Raw genomic sequence first — 22,665 nt, 5'->3', positions numbered from 1 at the left:
CATACTGTAGGATGGTACATTACAAGATAATGTTTAGATATGGATGAGCAACCAAGGAATATACTTTGATATTGTCACAAAATGTTTATGAAATATTTAAGTTCATTGCACCACTGATAAATGACAGTCATAAAAGATACATTTACAACTCAAACTTGTGGGTATAAGAGATGACTATACCATATAGGGCTACGTAACATGTTTTTCTGCTCTCCTTTGAGTCTGATGCTTCATAATTCTTCAAGAATTTAAGAGACTTCATGCTGAGATATATGATTAGTTGCTATCAATAGGTGTATGTTGTGAACACATTTATTTTAATATATTTTGCTGACACTGTCGCAACAATCTGTTCATGCTGTTCCTATGGGACATTCTGGTATGGTAACTCAACAATTACTTGAAACATTTGAGCTGCTCATAACTTAATGGCCACAGCATCCTAACCACATTGTAGTATGTGGCCAAGAAGAGACACAACACTGTGTTTCCCCCTTGTGGTCCCATTTAAATATTACAGTGTGGGCACACTGTGGCGTCTGTGGGTCTCAATCATGAAACACATGCAGAATGATTTTTTTTTTTCCACAAAACATTAAAGAAAATAAATTTGTCTGTAATGTGTCATGTTTAAAGAATATGTGACATAGAAACAGTGTGGTTGAGAGCTGTCTGGTCTTACAAATAAATAAATTATATATATATTTATATATATATATGTGTGTATATATATATATATATATATATATATATATATATATATATATATAAACTGTTTGGAATAGATTAATGAAACAAGACAAACACAGGAAATCTTTTGCAATATTTTTAATAAGTTTGTATTTCCAAAAAAAAAAATATATATATATATATATATATTAGCTGGATTTACAGCTGGGAACAAAACAGAAAAGCAGTTTAGGTAAACCGTAAAGAATCATTTAAGATATTTTAAGCACATATTAACACATACAAATGCACAGTACATAACATGAAATATACATACATATATATATATATATATATATATATCTATATATATATATATATATACATACACACACATGTATATAATTTTTTTTTTTTTCACCAGAAAGTGAAAATAAGCGCTTCTCATAAAATGTGTTGAGAGATGCTGAGAAACAGGGATAAGACAAGGACTTGGATTGATGAAAGCATGCACAGTTGACTATTACACTAAATAAACATCACACTATTATGCAGAAATCTAATTATGTCTTAAGTCAGCTAACACACCGAAACTTAGGAGTGAAGACAACAGACTGAATTTATTATAGCTTACATGAGACTGCAAGAGAATTTAAGCCTCTAATTACCATGTTCATCAGATTATACGCATAAATACACAATGAAAAAACACAGTTTATTGTGTGCTTGGAATGTTCTTAGTTTGTACATAATTAGTTTACACCTGCATGAGTCACTGATCATTGTGAGTGCTGCAAATACCAAATATAACTACACTGACAATCATGAATATTTAAATTTACTCAAACTGAATAATTCCGAGTACAGGATTAATATTGTCAGTGAAATGCAATGCTCTTATGTTGAAAAACAAAGGCATACTTAAAATAATTTATTTTGTTTAGGAGTGATGCAAGGTATACTAAAAATAAAGTCAGTCCTGTTGCAACTATGTCCATTATTATAAATCGCTACTTTCAAATATAGCCCAAACCACAGAGGGGGACATTCACCATGTTCAGCATATTGTTCATTACCTGTTTCCCAGCAACATGCAATAACAAGATGGCCAAAGGCCAAGGAAATAGAATCTAAGCAAATCTACATCATAGCCATTTGCGTCAGGAGAGTACCAGCTCCATTCCAAAGCTCAGGACATTTAGGAGCCAAGAATCTTCTTCTTAATGACCCTTCTGCGCACTGGACTGGTAGGTGATGCGTTCGCATTGGCCCTCTCTGTCTTCAGTTCATCAATGTAGGTCTCCAGTGGTACAAACTTTTCGGTCAGCTCACCTAGATGTGCTTTCAGGGCATTGAACTCCTTGTACAAGTCATCCAAAGCCTCAGAGAGAGGTTGGATCCTGAGATCCATCAATGAGAGAAATAAATTAAGAGCTTTAGAGAGATGAACATGGTATAAAAGAGTGGTTCCCAACTGATTTTGCTTCAGGACCCAAATTTTACATTGGACTTTGAATGGCAACCTAACACAATTCCAAAAGCCAATGTGCAAAACACTGTACAAAACACATTGTGGTCAGCACAAACCATGTTAATCATCACTGTAAGTGAACATAGTTGTGTAGTTTTGTTCATGGTCTTTGAGGATACTGGCTTGCCACACAGCCTTTCCATGTGGCATCTACCTATGGTTGCTAGCTATGAATTTATGCCAAAACACTGCAGAGTTTTATTGGACACTGTTGATTATGTTACTGATGGCATAACGCCCTGCGGAATATGATAATGACTAGATTCCAAACCAATTGGAGCCAAGCAGTTCCCTATTAAGCACATACAATTTTGCAAAGTTTCCAGCTGTCCAGCTTAATGAAATGTTTAGCTCTGAAAAGAACACAGTCCACATGCTTGGGATTTTGACGTAGCTGCAGATACCATAATAACAACTATCTGCCCCTCCCTGCTGTTTTATGTCTGTGGAAAGAAAAAATGGCAGAATCTGAAATCTGATGTAACACCCCTGCAGAAAAGGGGTGTGTTGGTATCCCCACCAGGTTTCTTAACTCGCTTAACCAGCTAGATTTATTTGGTTAACCAGCTTAATGAAAGCCAATGCTGGTCGATCGGCTTAACCGAAACTAGACAAGAACTAACCAGCATGGGAATTCATAATGGTCTTTTCAACTGGACATTAATCCTCATGACACTACCTGGAGTAGTCTGGCAGCAAGGACTGGTGGTCATTTTGTAGAAGTCCCTTTATTTGGTTCAGGATATCAAACCTCCAATCATCCAGGACCTGAGTCAAGTTTGCAACTCCTCGCATGTTTACTTTCTCAGCTGAGAACCAAAAAAGCAATATCATTGAATTTTCTGATTTTACTACACGCTATAACAGCAAAATAGCCTAGTTATTATTTAGGTTCATATAAACAAAAAAAAAATCTGAAACACAGTGTCTATTTTACACTAAGTACACATAGCCCATCTTGTTGGCAGAGGCTATTTACACTAGCTCCGCCCATCATTGCTCAGACCAAACTCAAAACAGCCACGACAAATTTCTTTGGGTCAACTGCAAGTCAAATGAAGGCGGGCATTTTTTAATTTTTCGCGATGGGTCAGAGACGTTGAACATGTTAACAGGTTAGACGTTTAGTAAGTTAAGAGAACTAAAAATTAAGTGACTATTTTCGCTCCAATAGTCTGGTGGAAACAAAGCAGTTTATGACAAACAGCGCCCTCATGTGTCGTTGTAGTGGCTCATGGTGGTACAACGGTGTGAATATGTTTTTTTCAGGCTGACGATTCGAGTTCGAATCCTGCCTATTGTCATATTTTTTCCCATATCTCCATTCTTAATATTTCCTATAATACTACTGGCCACAGTGAAGTTCGGGGAGTTGAGAGAAGGGTTTGATCTGGATAAAATTAACCATGGTTTTACTATAGTCATATTGTAGTAACCATGTTTTTTGGTGGAAACTGTAGTTTTGATGCAGTTTACCATGATTAATACAGTGATATGTTGTTAATATAGTAACCATGTTTAATTTTGTGGTTACTATGATTTTCCTAGAAAAATACAATTGTGAACCTATGGTTACTGTAGTTAAACTGTCGTTCATTTTATGTAAGATAGGGTTAGGGGTGGGGGATTCCAAATAAACACAATAAAAATGCTGCAGTGATGCCCCACACTGTATGTTAGTATTAAATTAGGAGTGTAATAGTGTCTGCCACTATTTGCACTGGAGTGCAAATAGCATTTGTCGCTATTGCACTTGGTGCAAGTAGCCTCTGCCAATATGAAACCATATATAAAAAATATCAGTGAGAACACATCAAGGCATACATCATTTGAATGTCAGCCAGTGTGTTTTTGTTAAGCAAAAAGAAATCAGCTCACCACCATCACGGTAGTTCCACTCTTCTTTTGCAGGGCGTCTCCTCTGACCACAGACTAGGACCACGGCCACAGTCAGGAACAACAGACTCTCCCTGAAACTCATTCTCGTTCCTTTTGTCTCCAACACAAGTACAACTAGAAATTCTGATTGCGTTAATCTACACTGTAAATATTCTGAAAGTCTACTGTTTCCCAGAGCAAATGTTTAAATATTCACTTTTCAGATTTTTTCCCCTACACCCCTATAGGCAGATGATGTGTAGCCTATATTTACTGAGAGATAAATCAAGTTTGGTGCTACAAAACTTACTATCAATCTTAATCCTAAAAATAATATTGGTGTAAGTTATTAATAAATTAATGTATTGTAACTGTATAGGAAAAAAAATATGAATATAAACCCTACTGTATATATTTCATAAGCAAGAAAATATTAAATCTTTTCACTGAGTAAAAAGGCACAGTTACAATAAAATAAAAACAATCTACCCTATTGGAATGAAACAGAAGTTGTAGCTCTAAATATCCATGCTTACATACATACCTGTCAGAAAGTTTGGGAAGATGTGCGTTCTGTATTGTGCTTCTGGAGTTATGTACCTTCGTATCCACCAAACAGAGCTACACCACCCTTGGTGCCTGTCTCAAGAACACTCCCTCCTTTTTAAAAAACATTCCCTCACTATCATACACAACTTTTCCAAGCACTTGGCTTGTATGAGCAAGCCACTAACTTGCACTTCAGATCTCCCCTGAGGTCCAAAATGTTAATCAAGGATAGTTTACTGACTCCTGTGTTACATGTGTAATTAAATTCAGTCTAAGGATACAGTGTCAAAGTTAATTGAAAATAAAATAATGTATTTATTACCAATAATAGTTAAAATGCACATTTAAAGTGCTGTTGTAATCTAATTAACTCTAATTGTTGTGTGGCATGTTAAAATGACAATTTGCCACTTTCAGGTGATTCTTAATTTCTTCATTTTTCAACGTGAAATTACGGGTAAATTAGAACTACAGTAATGATAAATGAAAGAAACAAGAAATGTGATATTGTACTAAGTAGAGATATGTTTTTCATCATCCTCTGCAGAGACCAGAAATGCCTTTTCATTACGTCACATCTGTTTCTGGGGCGGTTGCTCAGCGACCAGACGGTTGCGTAGTGTCTGTGAACTTTCTAACTTTGATGTTTTTGTATATGGGATACAACTCAATTTGGCGCTAGCATTCCGTCATGCCGCTAACAACGATTAAAGACGGCGAGTACACGGCCATGTATAAACACCGTGTATACAATGGTGAGGTATTGCTCAAGCTTACAGGCTAAGTTAGTTTTCATCGGTTTGATATGCTGTCATTTGCGTTTTAGCTAAACAATTCAACTAACATTCGTCATGGGACGGTTTAATAATGCTTATTACTATTACTACAAAGAGGGGCGCTATGGAGACGCAATTCATATTCTGAGCAAAGAACATCTCAAACACACAAAAGTAGACAGCAACAAACTCGATTAATTCTTTGCATTTAATAAAGCAACAAACGTTCTCTCTCTCTCTCTCTCTCTCTCTCTCTCTCAATTCAATTCAATTCAAATGAGCTTTATTGGCATGATGTACAATGTTGCCAAAGCATTGAGTAATATACATATTACAATCATAAAAAAAACATGTATATTCAATAAATAAATAATAATGATAATAAAATAAAATACAAATGACAAAGTAAAATACAGAGAGCAATGAGGAAGGGAGGGAAAAAGTAAATTAAAATATCAGTTTCAATAGAGCTGTAATATCATGAGGGATCAGTCTTTCTCCCTCATATGATGACAGGACTCATACTGCGCTGCCAGCTGAACACAATCTACTTTCTCTCCCATAAGATACAAGAGTTTGTCTAAATCATTTATATCCTGGAATTCAGGTAGAATATGAGCTATTTGTGTAAAATGTGTGTTTCTAATTGTCTCATATTTACTGCAGTGAGTGAGGAAGTGCAGCTTATCCTCCATGACTCCTTCAGTGCAGTGTGAACCCCGTCTGTCCGCCCTGGGTCTCCAATTCTGTCTGTGTCAACCTGTCTGTACAGACAGACTGTGCTCACTTAGATGATACTTTGACAGAAGCTTTCTTTGTCGATAGTTTTTAATATGGATCAAATATGGTGCCAATTTATAATCAGTCTTGATTCTGTGGAAGTATCTTAATTTATGTACTTGTGTGACTTTGTGCTGCCAATCGTGAATGTATTCTTCCTGGGTTATTCTTTCTGTCTGTTTCAGTTTTGTCAGTCTGAACTGGATGGATGAATTTAGTTGATATTTTTCTACTAAATAGTGCATAGGGTCACTCTCTGGGTGTCCTGTCCTGTGTGTAAAGGCACAGTGATGGTAGTTATCTGGAGGTGTGTCTGACAAATGGAACCAGAACTTAGCTGCTCTCTTCTGGATTTCAGTGAGGAGAGGATCTGCTCTTCAACCCAGACTCGGAGCATTTCTGTGAATTCCCAGAAATGTTTTAAAGAATTCTAGGTGGAAAATTTCAACAGGGCTTTTATCCAAGGATTCATAATTGAATTTATATTTGGGGCACCGGATTTCACAGCCATATAGAAGTATATGTTTGATGATGCTGTCGAAGACTTTCAGCAACATTTTTTTTTAATTTAAATAATGATTTTCTTATACTATAATATGTCCTATGGGCTTTGTCAGTCAGACCTTTTATTGCCAAATCAAATTGTCCTGAAGTAGAGATTGTAAGACCCAAATAATTATAGCAGTTGGCATGATGAAGGATTGTTCCCCCAATGGTAAAAATATATTTATTGCTCATAATGGGATTTTTCTTTTTTCTGAAAAATCATGACTTTGGACTTCATGTTTATTGGTAAAACCCAATCACTGCTATATTTTTCTAAAATGGAGAGGCTTTCATGTAGTCCCTCTTCATAAGGTGACAGCAGCAGGAGGTCATCAGCGTAAAGGAGGCATTTGATTTCACTGCCATCTAAGATCAGTCCGGGGAAAGGTGAGTTTTAAAGGGTTTTGGCTAATTCATTTATATAAATATTAAATAGAGTTGGGCTGAGGCTGCAGCCTTGAACTCCCTTGGTCTGATTGAAATAGTTGGTTCTTTTGTCATTAATCTTAACACAGCATTTATTGTCTTTGTGCATGTCTTTTATGATATCATATGTCTTTCTTCCTATTCCACTCTGGATGAATTTAAGGAAGAGTCCGTTATGCCAAACAGAATTGAAGGCCTTTTTAAAGTCAATGAAGCAGCCAAATATTTTGCCTTGTTTTGTTTGCTGAACATATTTCTGTATAAGTGAGTGGCGTGTGTAGATATGATTAGTTGGTCGCTGTTTAGGCATGAATCCAATTTTACATTTATTTAGTGTCTTGTGTTCTTGAATGAAATTCACAAATCTGTTATTTATAATGCAACAGAATAGTTTCCTGAGGTTGCTGTTACTGTAATGCCCCTGTAGTTATTTGGGTTGTACTTGTCCCCTTCTTTGAAAATTGGGATTATTTGATTTTCCTTCCAATTCTCAGGAAAGTGTCCTGATTTTAATAAGAGATTAAATAATTTAAGAATAGCATCTTTCGGTGGTCGCGTGGCACCGTGCAAGGGTCGGACGTGAGAACGGCGAGCTCTGTGCACTTTGCTAGTTTTTAATACTTTATAATAAACTGGTGAGATTCAATACACCCTGTTCCATAACTGTTCTATGAAGACAACATGTCAAAGCATTCAAAATCCTCGGGCTCTGGAGACATTAAAAGACACTTAAGTGCTCAAGCTGATACCCCTGACAGGGCCGCAGACCAGGGACTCAGTTTGGACAGTGCAGTGGAAGAGATTCAGTGTCAACTGTCGAGCATGTCGGCAATGCTGGTGAAGGTCATTGCTGAGTTGGAGGATCTTGCTGTAATGCATTGATTGATCACTGCCATGGACATGAAATTCTCTGAGTTGGTTACAAGAAACGCATCAATTATCTGGAGTCATCGGAGAGGGAATTAGCTGCTAACCTGCTAGGAAGTAGCTGCTAAAATGCTGGAACCCGTTTGGGAAAAGTTGGAAGACTTAGAGAATCGTAACCAGCGAAACAACGGCTGAATTGTTGGAATTCCTCAGAAAGAAGAAGGCCGAGATATGGTGAAATTCCTGGACGAGCTCTTCCCGAGTCTGCTCGACATATCAGGCCATAAGCTGGAAATCGAGCAAAGTCACAGAGTTCCGGCTTGGAGATCCACTGAGGGAGAGAGGCCCCGATCAATTCTGGCCAAATTTCTGAGATCATCCGATAAAGATCTTGTGTTACTCTCGGCGAGGAGTAAAGGAAGGCTTTCTTGGAAGAACCACGCCATTTTCTTGTTCCCAGACTTTGCGAATTTGACGAGAGAAACGTGATCGATTTAAGGAATGCAAGAAACTCTTACATCAACGGAAGGTCACTTTTGCACTGATGTTTCCGGCCAAATTGAGAATAGATACTAAGGATGGCCGCAAAATATTTATATACCCATCGCAAGCGATGTCCTTCATAAAGTCAATGGAATGAGTAAGTTACTGTGTGATACTGTATACAGCCGAGTGGACCTGACTCACTGAACATTCACTTGACCGTGTGAGGAACTGAGCACCTTCTTTGTTCCTTTTTGTGCTGGTTCCACATAGCGACTGGAGTTTGATTTGTGGAGTAACACTCCTTTGGGACAGTTTGTGGATGAATCTGCACGTTCTTTGTGCTTATGCCTCCTATTGGTTGGAGTTTGTTCTGTGGAATATTTCTTGCAAAACATTGGAGTGATTTGGGCATTTTTTTGCACTCATGTAACAGCCGAGTGGACCTGACTCACGGAACATTCACTTGACTGTCCCAGGAAACTGGGCGCCTTTTTTGTTTCTTTTTGTGCTGGTTCCGCCTAGTGGCTGGAGTTTGTTTTGTGGAAGAACACACCTTCGGAAAATTTATGTGGATGAATCTACACGTCTTTGTGTTTATCCTGCCTATTGGCTGGAGTTTGTTTTATAGATTATTTTCTGTTGTGTAATTCTGTCTCACAAAATTTGTACAGAAGCACCGGACTTGAGCAATCCGATGGCAAAGTTGTCGCGGGGGCTCTCGTAGGCATACATGAACTGTTTGAGTTTAGAGGGATGAATGCCAGTTGGCTCTGTCTTACACGGGGTTAATGCGCACATTTTTATTTTTTCTGTTTGTTTGGTTCGAGGGGAAGTTCAGGGTTTGATTGTTGCACTAATGTTGGAATGTGGTCTTTATAATCTTGTTTTTGACATGTATTTTGTCTAATATGTCAAAATGTCAGATGTTAATATGAGTGAGTTGTCTCGCTCCACGTGAAATGTGAATGGGTTGGGGCACCCCATAAAAAGGAGGAAGGTTATTTCTTTTCTTAAACATAAGAAATATGATATTGTGTTTCTTCAAGAAATGCATCTTTCCACGCAGGAAGCTGAAACATTTGGGAAGATATGGGGTGGATGTTTTCTTTAGTGCTGGCTCAAGTAAGAGCAGGGGAGTCATTACATTGATAAGTAAACATCTACAATTCAAATGTCTCAAACAGATTAATAATAAATTAGGAAGAGTCATTATTGTTTTAGCAGAAATTCAGGAGCAAAGGTTTATTTTGGCTAATATTTACTCACCTAACATTGATGATCAGGGCTTTTTTATAGATCTTGAAGGGATGTTGCAAACCGCTGGCACCCCTCATGTTATAATTTTGGGAGGAGACTTTAATCTTTTGATGGACTCAGTCCTTGATCATAGTGAAGCAAAAGTGTGTAAGCCACCTAGAGCAACATTGACGCTTCACAGGATGTGTAAAAATCTTGGTCTTACAGATATTTGGAGACTTTGAACCCGTCTGGTAGGGACTATACATTTTTTTCATCAGTCCATAAGATTTATTCTAGAATAGATTTTTTTATATATCTAAGTCCCTCATTTCATCTGTTGTTGATTGCTCAATTGCAAACATCTTAGTTTCTGATCACGCCCTTGTGAGTTTAGAGGTGTTGCCACATACGCAGAAAAATAAATCATATAGTTGGCACTTTAATGTTTCCCTTTTGAAAAATCCTGAATTCCAACAAATGTTAAAGGCTAAAATCAATGTGTATATGGAGACCACCTCGTCCTCAGTATCCTCTGTGGGCGTGGCTTGGGAGGCACTTAAAGAAGTTCTTAGGGGTCGGATCATACAGTATGCCTCATTCATCAAAAAGTCCAAAGCACAAGAACTCGTGGAGTTGGAAGGGAATATTAAAAGCGCCGAGGCAGAGCTGAAGCGCCGAATGTCGTCTGATGGCCTCAGAGAATTGACCCGATTAAAGTACAGATATAATACTAATTTGTCATGGAAGGTGGAGTTTTGGCTATTCAGGGCAAGACAGTCATACTTTGAGTCGGGGGACAAAGCAGGGAAGCATTTGGCTAGATATATAAAGCAAAGAGAGTCCTTTTCTTCATCTGTGAAATTTTTACCCTGGCCATTGATATTAATAATGCTTTTAAAGAATTTTATCTTGATCTTTATAGTTCCACATCTTCGTCTACTGATGAAGATATTAGAAACTTTGTGGAACCATTAGAACTCCCTAAACTGACAACTGAGCAAAAAAATTCTGTTGATTCTGAGATAACCTTGGAGGAGCTTGGCAAGGTAATTAAGGCCTTGCCTACAGGCAAGGCTTTGGGGCCAGATGTCTTTGCCGCTGAATTTTTTAGATCTTATGCTACAGAACTGGCTCCACTTTTGCTAGAAGTTTATACGGAATCATTAAAGAAAGCCTCCGCCAACATACCCAGATCAGTCTGATACTTAAAAAGGACAAAGATCCAAGCGAGTGTAAGAGTTACCATCCAATTTCCCTGATCCAGCTAGACATTAAAATATTGTCAAAACTTCTGGCTAACCGATTAAGTAAAGTTACAACATCTCTTATACATATAGATCTGGTGGTGTTTATTCGGGGCCATAGCTCTTTTGAAAACATTAGGGGTTTCATCAGTATCATGTGGTCAGTGGCGAATGATCAGACTCCGGTTGCTGCCATCTCACCTGACGCAGAAAAGGTGTTTGATATGGTAGAATGGGATTATCTGTTTAAGATTTTGGAAATATACGGGTTCGGGAATACTTTTATTGGATGGATTAAGTTACTTTAGACACCTGGTAGCGACGGTACAAACAAATGGATTAATTTCAGATTATTTTACTCTGGGTATCTTTCCCCATTATTGTTCTGTCTTGCCCTGGAACACTTAGCAGCTGTGATAAGAAAGGAAGATGATTTTCCAGGGTTGGTGGCGGGAGGTATGGTGTGTAAGCTTTTGCTTTATGCAGATGATATTTTATTATTCATCTCTGACCTCACTAAATCTATGCCTTGCCTCCACAGAATTATTAATTCCTTTTCTAAGTTCTCAGGATACAGAGTCAGTTGGTCTAAATCCGAAGCTTTGGCTCTGACAGCATACTGCCCAGTAATGGATTTTCAGCCAGGCGCCTTTCAGTGGCCCAAACAGGGCATTAAGTGTTTGGGCATTTTATTCCCAGTAAATTTGTCTGATTTAGTTAGAGTTAATTTTGACCCCTTAATAAAATGTTTTTCGAGCAATGTGGGCAGGTGGGCTTCATTACATTTATCTATGATTGAGAAAGTTAATGTTATTAAAAAAAAATTAACTACCTGCTGCAGTCTCTCCCTGTAGATGTCCCCCTCTCTTATTTCAAGCAATTTGATAGCATAACGAAGTCCTTCATTTGGAATGGTAAGCGTCCCAGATTACATTTCAATAAGTTACATAGGCCGATTGACAAAGGTGGGCTAGGCCTACCCAAGATTTTGTTTTATTATTATGCATTTGGTCTCAGACATTTGGCTCATTGGTCACTTCTACTTGAGAGAGCCCCTCCCTGGTTTTGTATTGAACTGGAAGTTCTTGTGTCTATTTCGCCATTGCAAAGCCTTTCTATCAAACTAACCAGAGAAGTTAAGTTACACCCCGTTATCCCCGTTATCTCACTTTGTATGGACAAAAGTGTCCAGAGTGTTTAATTCAGACATTTATTTAAATGTTGCCTCGAGCATATGGCTGAACCCCAAATTATGTATTAGTAAGTGCCTTTTTGCTGGTCAGAATGGATTGTGAGGGGGGTTACTACACTCGGTGACCTATATGAGAACGGAGTGTTGAGATCCTTTGAAAATTTGGTTCAACATTTTGGGATTCCCAGATCTCAGTTCTATAAGTATTTACAGCTGCGCCACCTGCTCTGTACTGTTTTTGGGAGTAGTTTACACCCTTCCTAAAGCGGCAGATACTTTTATGTGTGAGGTATTGGACACTCAATTTTTATTCTGCCCCAGACTCTGTATTTTAGGCGATGGGGCGGTCATCAATAGTGAGGTTTGGTTCATTTTGTGAATAGAGGTTTCCAAAATGTTCTGTCCAGAGTTTTGGGTTACAGATGGGAAATTATCTGACTTTTTTTGATTTATCTAAATTGTTCCATAAATCCCAAAAATGAATTTTCATTGACAGCCTCCTCAATCTTGGTGAGTTTTGCTGTCATATGTTCAGCTCTTTTCCTTCTTAGTAGTAACATTTTAAGGGTTTGATGATGTGGTTCGTGTGTGCTAGTTTTCAGGGTCTCTGTTTTTCATTTGATAATGATCATAATTCCTTTCTTGATGTTTGACAGTCTTTGTCAAACCAATCGGCTTGAACAATTTCTTGTTTGCTTCTGTAAATGTTTCTTTTTCTCAGGGCTTTGCTGGCCACTGTATAAAATATTTTAGTTAACTGTTCTGTTGCCAAATTGACTATTCTTGTCTAGTCCAAATTTGGTGTAGAAAAATGTCTATCATTTTCTGAACATGAATGCTGTCAAGCTCAGTTTCATACCATGCAGGACTGTCATTTTTCCAAATAAATTTGGTGGGGAGAGAATACAGTTACATTTTCTGATCAGAAGATGGCAGATTTGCAGACTTGTTTAGACTAATGACTATGTGACTGTGATCTGAGAAAGGAAGCTGTGACATTACCATGAAGTAGTTCATCTTAATGTGGTGTATATCTGTTATAGCGTAGTCCACTGTGCTGCTGCCTCGAGGTGAGCAGTAAGCAAATCGACCCAGAGAGTCTCCCCTTGTCCTGCCATTAACTATATATAAACCCAGGCTTTTGCAGAGCTGCAGGACTTATTTCCCATGTCTGTTTATCGTGTTGTCAAAGCTCTGACGTGCTTTAGTAAAGAGTTGATTCGGCTGTATAGGTGTACTGTTAATATATTTATCTCCAGCTGAACTAATGTAGTCTGGTTCCTTTCCAGTTCTTGCATTCAGATCCCCCATTTACAGTGCAGAGCCTAGAGACTGAAACTGAATGACCTCTGACTGTAGTGTTGGTAAGGTGTCCTCATTATAATAGGGGGACTCGTATGGGGGGATATACTGCACATAGGTAAGTGTCCTTATCTGAACAAATGAGTTCCTTATTAAGTTTAATCCAGATATGTGTTTTCCCTTTTTTTACAGGCTGAATGTAGTGGAAAAGATGCTCTTTAAACTAAACTATAATTCCTCTTGAATCTTTTCCATTTTTAACATGAGGGTTTTTCATTGAAGGTATACATAACTCTCTGTAGTTTGAAGGAGTGTAGGTTTGAGACTCTAAACAACTCCATGTCTCAAGTAATATAATTATATCCGAACTATATACAATATTTAAAAAATCAGGGATATTGCTTTTCTCTCCAAAAGATGAAGAAAACATCCCCTGAATGTTTTAGCATGTTATTTTAAATGAAGACATTGAAAAATGTTCTATTTACCAGAAAGAATAATATATGATTTTGCGACCTAATGTTGTTTTGAAATGTAGTGAATAAATTAAAATGCATTACAAAATAATAATAATAATAAAGGAATAAAGAATATGCTTGACTAAATTCACATTGTAGGTAATTAAGCTAATAGATTGTCACATATAATTTTCAGCATGTTTTTTATCTGGCTGAGGTTACTGGTGTCTGAACTACCTCTACCAGCTGTAGCTGTCTGACTGTCTGCCATGATGCTGTGTGACCCTTTCCTCACTGATAAGACGTGTTCTCTGTGGGTTCCTGAGAGCCGCATCCTTGATGGATTTTGCAAATAATCTCATGCCGTCCCGATGAATGTGCAGGCCGTCATATAGATGTTCATGGGTGATGTGCTGATGGTTTGCAATGTGCACATTTGACATTGGTGAACAAACACAAGTTATCTCTGTATTAATTGCGTGAATGATTTTTGTGGAGTATCTCTGCGAGGGAGAAGGGTAGAGATGATAACCTTAGCACTGGGGTAGATCCTGAAAGCTGTTTTCACCACGTCGGTCAGAGCTTTAGCGACATTCACCCTTCTGGTACTGAGGTAATTTGTCCTGGTGTGCAGTATGATGTGAGAGGGCACGCCCAATACACCCTCTCTCAACAGCTTCAGAGCGGAGCCGGTGGTGGAACACCAGAATTTCCTCACATTCCTCCATCGGAACAGCTATCTCTGGTCGAGGTGGTTGCCATTGGAGTCACAGAGGATGACAATATTGTCCTTTCTCCTCAGTTCTCTGTTGGGTGGTGTTATGGTAGGTGGATGGCTCTGCCTGCTGCTGCTGTCTTTCCTCTTGGGGTTCAGTGTAGCCTGAGGGGTTGCAGGACTGGAGGTGCAGTGAGTTTGTGTGCTGACACAGTGCTGATGTTGTGCCGTGTTTGTGAAGTATATAGTGTTCTTGTGTAGCTAGTTTCTCATCTCCTCCAGCTGTCTCCCTAGCTCCTGGCTGTGCTGTTCTCTTCTCAACACCTCCTCTTTCACACTCCTTAACTCCTGATGCAGTTCTTGGTTGGTCTCCTCCAGCTGTCTGACAGCAGAGCAGAGCTACTGAAGTAGTTGCATACTGGGGTGGCTGACCTGGCTTTGGGGCAGTCATAGGCTGCTGGTAGTTTCCTCTTTAAACAGGAAGTAATCCTGCTCCAGCTCAGCGATGCTGTCTCTCAGGGCCTTGATCTTGGGAGAGACAGGAGTGTTAGTGTGTCTTCATGTTAGAGGGGTGCTCGAGCAGGGGCTGGTGTTTGTGGACGATGTAGCACTACTCTTCACCTGAGGATCTGACTTTAGCTTCTGAACCTCCATCTTAAAGTGTCTGAAATTCCTCTGAAATTCATTAAGGCTGGACTCTGGCCCCTGGCCCCTGGACCATGACTGTACCATTGTGATAAAGTTTCACAGTCAGCTTTATCTCTTCTTCATCTTCCAGATTGAGTTGTCTGCCTTTGCTGATGCCCCCTATTCTGCTACAGGTCATGGCAGAGCAGAGGGTGGTGTGCCAGGCTGATGGATTTACAGTGAAGAAGAGCAGGTTACAGTGGACTCTATTGTCTTCTGCTCCACTGTAGTAAGAGAGAAGCACCTCTGGGTTCTCTCTTAAGATCATCTCTTTTATCTTCTTCTTTTCTTTACTAGATTTAACTTCTGCTGGATAAATTATCTCCAGCTCCTCTTCATTTTTGAAAGATGCCTCAACCTTAGGTAGGCCCGTGATATCAACAGCAGTTTTAACTGCCATGGAATCTTAGCTTGGCTTGCAGTTAGCTTGATGTGTTGATTATATTTGATATTTTTAGGGTGGTCTTAGATGCTTTAGAGGTCTTAACTTAATAATCTTATGCCTCTAGTGTTCTTAATGTAGTATCCAATTATTTAAACAATGCTTGAGTCGTAAAAACATATAATTTCTGGCAAAATATTGATGTTATATCAGGAGATCATCTCTCTTGCTGGTAGTTGCCAATGGATCTCTCTCTCTCTCTCTCTCTCTCTCTCTCTCTCTCTCTCTCTCTTAGTCTCTCTCTCTCTGTGTCTCTGTCTTAGTCTCTCTCAGTTCAGTTCAGTTCAGCTTTATTGGCATGACAATTGGAGTATAGTACTGTGAAAGCATTTTAAGGTTATGCAAATACAGACTGTTTTAAAAAAGATAATAATAAAATAATACAGTTGAAGTCAGAAGTTTACATACACCTTATATACAGCCTAATACATTTAAACAAATTTTTTCACAATTCCTGACATTTAATCGTAGAAAACATTTCCTGTCTTAGGTCAGTTAGGATCACTACGTTATTTTGAGAATGTGAAATGTCTGAATAATAGTAGAGAGAATTATTTATTTCAGCTTTAATTTCTTTCATCACATCCCCAGTGGGTCAGAAGTTTACATACTCGTTGTTAGTATTTGGTAGCATTGCCTTTAAATTGTTTAACTTGGGTCAAATGTTTTGTGTGGTCTTCCACAACCTTCTCACAATAAGTTGCTGGAATTTTGGCCCATTCCTCCAGACAGAACTGGTGTAACTGAGTCAGGTTTGTAGGCCTCCTTGCTCACACACGCTTTTTCAGTTTCTATCGGACTGAGGACAGTGCTTTGTGATGGCCACTCCAATACCTTGACTTTGTTGTCCTTAAGCCATTTTGCTACAATTTGGGGTCATTGTCCATTTGGAAGACCCATTTGCGACCGAGCTTTAACTTCCTGGCTGATGTCTTGAGCCATCTATTTTGTGAAATGCATCAGTCCCTCTTGCAGCAAAGCACCCCCACAACATGAAGCTGCCACCGTCATGCTTCACGGTTGGGATGGTGTTCTTCAGCTTGCAAGCCTCACCTTTTTTCCGCCAAACATAACGATGGTCATTATGGCCAAACAGTTCAATTTTTGTTTCACTTGCAAACTGTAGTCTGCCTTTTTTATGGTGGTTTTGGAGCAATGGCTTCTTCTTTGCTGAGCAGCCTTTCAGGTTATGACCCTGCGCTCTGACCCCAGCTTGGCTGGGATATGCAAAAACTTTATGGGGCAGTGGTAGCTCAGCGGTTGAGGCTCTGGGTTACTGATCAGAAGGTCAGGGGTTCAAGCCCCAGCACCGCCAAGATGCCACTGTTGGGCCCTTGAGCAAGGCCTTTGACCCTATCTGCTCCAGGGGTGCTGTATCATGGCTGACCCTGCACTCTGACCCCAGCCTAGCTGGGATATGTGAAAAGAAGAGTTTCACTGTATATGTGCAAATGTATAATGTGTGATAAATAAAGAATATTATTATTATTATTAAAATTATATAGGACTCGTTTTACTGTGGATATAGATACTTGTCTACCTGTTTCCTCCAGCATCTTCACAAAGTCCTTTGCTGTTGTTCTGGGATTGATTTGCACTTTTCTCACCAAATTACATTCATCTCAAGGAGACAGAATGTGTCTCCTTCCTGAGCGGTATGATGGCTGCGTGGTCCCATGGTGTTTATACTTGAGTACTATTGTTTGTACAGATGAACGTGGTACCTGCAGTCATTTGGAAATTACACCCAAGGATGAACCAGACTTATGTAGGTCCACAATTTCTTTTCTGAGGTATTGGCTGATTTATTTGGATTTTCCCATGATGTCAAGCAAAGAGGCACTAAATTTAAAGGTAGGCCTTAAAATACATCCATAGATACACCTCCAATTCTGTACACCTCCTATCAGAAGCTAATTGGATAATTGTTTAAAGGCTTGACATCATTTTCTGGAATTTTCCAAGCTGCTTAAAGGCACAGTTAACTTAGTGTATGTAAACTTCTGACCCAGTGGAATTGTGATATAGTCAATTAAAAGTGAAACAATCTGTCTGTAAACAATTGTTGGAAAAATTACTGGTGTCATGCACAAAGTAGATGTCCTAAAAGACTTACCAAAACTATAGTTTGCTAATATTAAATTTGTGGAGTGGTTCCACAAAAATGAGTTTTTATGACTTCAACCTAAGTGTATGTAAAGTTCTGACTTCAACTGTAAATACAACAATTAGTAGTAATGAAAAAAAAAAAGAAAATTTAAACATTTAAATACTAAGAATGATTAAATTCAATAAAAAGACACACACACACACACACACACACACACACATATATATATATATATATATATATATATATATATAGAAAATAGGAGAATATATACAATATGAATGAAATGTATACAGTGAATTAGTCATGTCTAACAGTGTGAATGGCAGACACATATTTAGCAGCAAGTGCGGCTGTGCTGTCATCCTCTCCAAGTATATAGGGGATTTTCTCTGTATCACTGAGTATAAGAAATGATGGATTCGGTGTTTCAAATTTGGGGAAAAATGTTTCTCTCACAGTGTGGTTCTTGGGACAGATGAGAAGAAAGTGTTTCTTTTCCTCTATTTGCTTTAGGTTGCAGTGTCTGCATATTCTCTGCTCTCTCTGTGTCCAGGCTTTCTTATGTCTTCTTCTCTATTTCTCGATCGTGATCACTTAATCTGTATTTTGAGAGGAGTTTTGTCTCTAAATTGTTTAATTGATAAGTAGTTTGCCAATTTTGTAAAATAAAAAGAAAGCAAATGTACAAATAACTAAAATAAATCTCTTTTACCCATCTAGAAGAATGAATGCCTTATGGATTTGCTGGTATCTATTTAAATGCAAAATGTAAAATTCTGAAATCTGTATTTTTGTCTAGTCAAGGGCTGCCCTCTCGCTTTTAGGTTATTGCTACTATCACATTCAGGACTTCACGAATGCAGCAGAGTGCTATGAACAGCTGATACAGCTTCATCCAGAGGTGGAAGACTACAAACTCTACTATACCCAGTCCCTTTATGGAACGTGTGCCTTCCCAGAGGCCATGAAAGCTACATTCCTTTTGGAATACTGAGGTGCCTATTCATTAACATCTGTACATAAAATGTGTTAAATGTCTGGAATATTGTTTGTGATCCCAAAAGACAGTAACAAAACACTAAAACCTTGAAAATTTTAATAATTTGATAAAAGTATTGTGGTGAAGTGGCTGTCAATTTTTTTGTAGAACATAAGCATGTGCTTTGATTTTGAAGAAATCCGCTAGTTTAAAAACAAATGTTAAACAATTAAAAATCATTCGGCCTGCAAAAGGTGATGTTTAATTTAATCCAAACGCGCCCACGCAGTGTGTGCATGCATGCAGGAGAGAGAGATTTGTGGCTATTAATTGATTTTAGATGGCCATATTAATATTTGAAATATTTAAAATATTTTTGGGGATAAATTTATTATTAAGAATACAATTATTGAAAAGACTTTACTGTATACTTTGCTTGTTATTTGTATCCTGAAAATTCACCCACATGGGAAAAAATGTATTCACTTGTTTTTGCTAATTTTGTGTGAGGCAAGTCCCTTATTTTGAGCTTGTTTTTCCAAAACATGTGCTTTTTTTCTCTTGTGAGATCTGGAAACACTGCAACTGGTAAAATCACCCACCCTTAGCACAGAGTACTGTCATTTAAAAAAAGAATGTTGTTAACTGTTCATATTATTAATCATTCTAACTGGTAACCATTTGGAAAGAAGGCTGCAGAATGCCGGAACCGGAAATGAAAAAATACTGTTTCTGCTCAGAATGAACCGAAATGAAAAACAGTTCATTTTTAGCCACTAGTTTGGGTATACTTTTATATATTCAGATATTTATGTGGAAAATGAATCACTGTCTGACCAAAGAATGCAGCTGGAATGACTATTTATTTTGATGGAATGTTTGGTTTTGTGTCTCCAGACTCTGGTTGAGCAGTTGCCTCCGGATGATCCAGATTACGATGTAGACATTGGGTGTTTGCTTTATAAGGAGGGAGAGTATGAAGAGGCTTGCAAAAAGTTTATGTCCTCTATGAATGTACTGGGCTACCAGCCAGGTGAGGCATGCGCTTCACTGGCTCACATGAACTATAACTGTGTGAGTGTTTGTGAGTGAGTGTGTGTGTGTGTGTGTGTGTGTTGTGGTTGAGCTTAATAGACAAAACAGAAAAACATTATTTTGCCAATAGTAACAAACATCACATTGACTGGTTGACCACACTGCTTGACCACACTGCTTGAGGGTAGTCATTTTGATCTTTATGGAAATTGATGCGGTGTGGAGATCTTTTTTTGACATGGTGGAATGTTTCTAAAACTGTAGCTGAGACGGGTGGTGTATAATTTTTTTATCTTACAGACCTGGCATATAATATAGCACTTTGTTACTACAGTTTAAAGCAGTACGCTTCAGCACTCAAATATATTGCAGAAATCATTGAATGTGGAATCAGAGAGCATCCAGGTATGTGCAGCTGAAAGTCTTTTAGATGTTGCTTGCACGTTGGACAGTGTTGTACGGTGAATATAAATGCAAAATGACTGGCATCTTTATAGTGCAAATGCCTTTGATATGTTTAAAACTTATTCCTGTTTCTATAGAACTCAGTATTGGCATGACAACAAAAGGCATTGATGTAAGAAGTGTAGGCAACACCCTTGTCCTGCATGTAACCGCTTTGATCAAAGCTTTTAATCTGAAAGCTGTTATTGAACACTAGCTGAAGAACTGTGAGTACACATAAAAAGGCTGACCTGATGTTGCACTGTGATAGGAATTCCTATAAAACTTTTAGATGTGCTCTCAGTAGATTCATGTTTCATAATATACCACAAATCCATTAAAAGAATGTGAGGACTCCTCGGATTCAAAATGGCATTTGACATTGTTATTCAGCCTGGGGTGATACACTGCTCTGTTCTGCCTGTCTAGTGTAGTGGTTACTATTAAACTTGAAGAAATGCAAATTCAGCTTGGCGACATCGACTCCATATATCTATGTCTTTTTGCAGATGCTGCAGCACAGGAGGCACTGACTGATATGCCCCCCAGATCAGAGGAGGTACTTAAACTGCTTTGAAAGTATAAAACACATTAGTGTTTTTATACCTATTCCAGCAGTGTCTTAAATGGAGAGACCATTAAATCTAAATTCTGACATTATTGTCAAACCTGTATTTCTTTCAAACATGGAACACAAAAGGACATGTTAGGTACAACGTAAGCCTCAGTCACCATTCACTTTCATTGTATCGAAAAATGATGCAATGAAAGTGAATGGTGACTGAGGCTAACTTTCTGCCTAACATCTCTTTTTGTATTCCACATAAGAAGAAAAAGTAATGCATGTTTGGAACAACATGGTGGTGAATAAATGATGACAGAATTGTTTTATTTTGGCTGAACTATCCCTTTAAATCAGATCCGAGTTCTGTTTTTTTTTTTTTTTTTTCATATCTATTGCAATTTTAAAAAAAAGCGTCTTAGCCATACCATTTATTTCACATTCTTTATCCCATATTGACAGGCCATGTTCAGTCACTTTCACAAAAGTTTAACGTTGTCAAACTCTCCTAAGATTGTCTCACTCTAATAATGGAGAGGTTCTTGTTATTCTGGTGGAGGTGTAATCCCTTTGTGCTGGGGTTTGTATTGTATCACCAATAAGCCCACACCTGTTGGCTGGAATGAAGGTGGGCTGCAGGGATATGTCTCTGTACTAGTTTGTGCTGGCACCTAGAAGTTAATGAGTCCAAACAGTGATCCATCTTATGTAAGCACTCATTTAATACACTGTTTCTCCCTGCAGGAAAGGTATTTTTAAGCACTGCTTCTGTAGCAAGGGCCAGGGCAAGTAATGTACCAGATTTTAATAAGAATTAAGGGTGCTGCTCAAAGTAAAATTTACAGGACAATACAACGAACATTTCTAAATGACAGAGGCTGATTTAACTAACAAATATGCAATGCAGTATTACTATTAGAAATCAGTTACAGTAGATCACTTTCTGCGCTGAATTTTTTTTTTTTTAGTTCATCCAAAGAAGCAATTAGGCTGAGCACATTACATTTCTTTTGAAGAATGCACAAGCGTGTGTATCCATCTGCTGCCCTCTAGTGAAACATAATGTTACAGTGGTGATTTACTTTTAAGGAATTTGATTCCACAATTTGTGGTTTAGTAGCATTATTTTTTAAAGTGTATATATACTGTATATAGGACTTTTTATCTTTATCTATGAATAAAAAATGCTTTCACATTTGGAATTTGTCTGTATTCTGATCAGCTAAAGGCAATCGGCCACAGAAATTATGATTATGTGTGCTGTTATCCAATGTATGGGTTTCTTAATTCTTTATATATGTCTAGGAATTGGATCCAGTCACCCCTCACAACCAGGCCTTGATGAATGTGGACTCCAAGCCTATAGAGGGTTTTGAGAAACTTGCTTTTTCCTTCAGCAAAACCCCTTCCCTCCTGTTACATTTGGCAACTTTCTTGTGCTCTACTGTAAATATGAGGTGAGTGCACTTTACTCTTAATTCTGTTCTTAAGTCTCATAAGTCCTATAATTAAAGTTACGTATGAAGGTATCTCTTTGAAAGCAGAATAGAATGTTTTTTTTTAGCTATGATGCCAATGATTTGCTCATTTTAAAAGACACTTTAATTGATTGCTTTAATTAGGTTTTTATTATTATTATAATTATTATTTTCATTCTCTGTAGTACTTTGACTTTGCTGCAGATCTCACATACAAGTTTCTCACTAGTAAGTAAGTAAGGCTGTACTTGATATAATTTTATTTTC

General features: G+C 38.0%; 1 protein-coding gene and 1 pseudogene across 1 annotated transcript; one reads left to right on the top strand and one right to left on the bottom strand.

The window, feature by feature from the left end:
- Nucleotides 1-887: 887 nt before the first annotated feature.
- On the bottom strand, nucleotides 888-4,650 carry si:ch211-76l23.4 (uncharacterized). Its single transcript, XM_051713923.1, has 4 exons — nucleotides 4,623-4,650; nucleotides 4,079-4,222; nucleotides 2,880-3,009; nucleotides 888-2,069 (listed from the first exon to the last, which is right to left on the bottom strand). Exons 2-4 carry the CDS (start codon nucleotides 4,179-4,181, stop codon nucleotides 1,868-1,870), a joined length of 435 nt encoding a protein of 144 aa, XP_051569883.1. The 5' UTR covers nucleotides 4,182-4,222; nucleotides 4,623-4,650; the 3' UTR covers nucleotides 888-1,867.
- A 634-nt stretch (nucleotides 4,651-5,284) lies between these two features.
- Nucleotides 5,285-22,634, top strand: LOC127450969 (tetratricopeptide repeat protein 30A-like; annotated as a pseudogene).
- Nucleotides 22,635-22,665: the final 31 nt, after the last annotated feature.

The sequence above is a fragment of the Myxocyprinus asiaticus genome, chromosome 13 (assembly GCF_019703515.2).
Source record: "Myxocyprinus asiaticus isolate MX2 ecotype Aquarium Trade chromosome 13, UBuf_Myxa_2, whole genome shotgun sequence".
Classification (NCBI taxonomy): domain Eukaryota; kingdom Metazoa; phylum Chordata; class Actinopteri; order Cypriniformes; family Catostomidae; genus Myxocyprinus; species Myxocyprinus asiaticus.
Note: the sequence above shows the minus strand (reverse complement) of the source record. Positions and strands in the feature narration are given on the sequence as shown.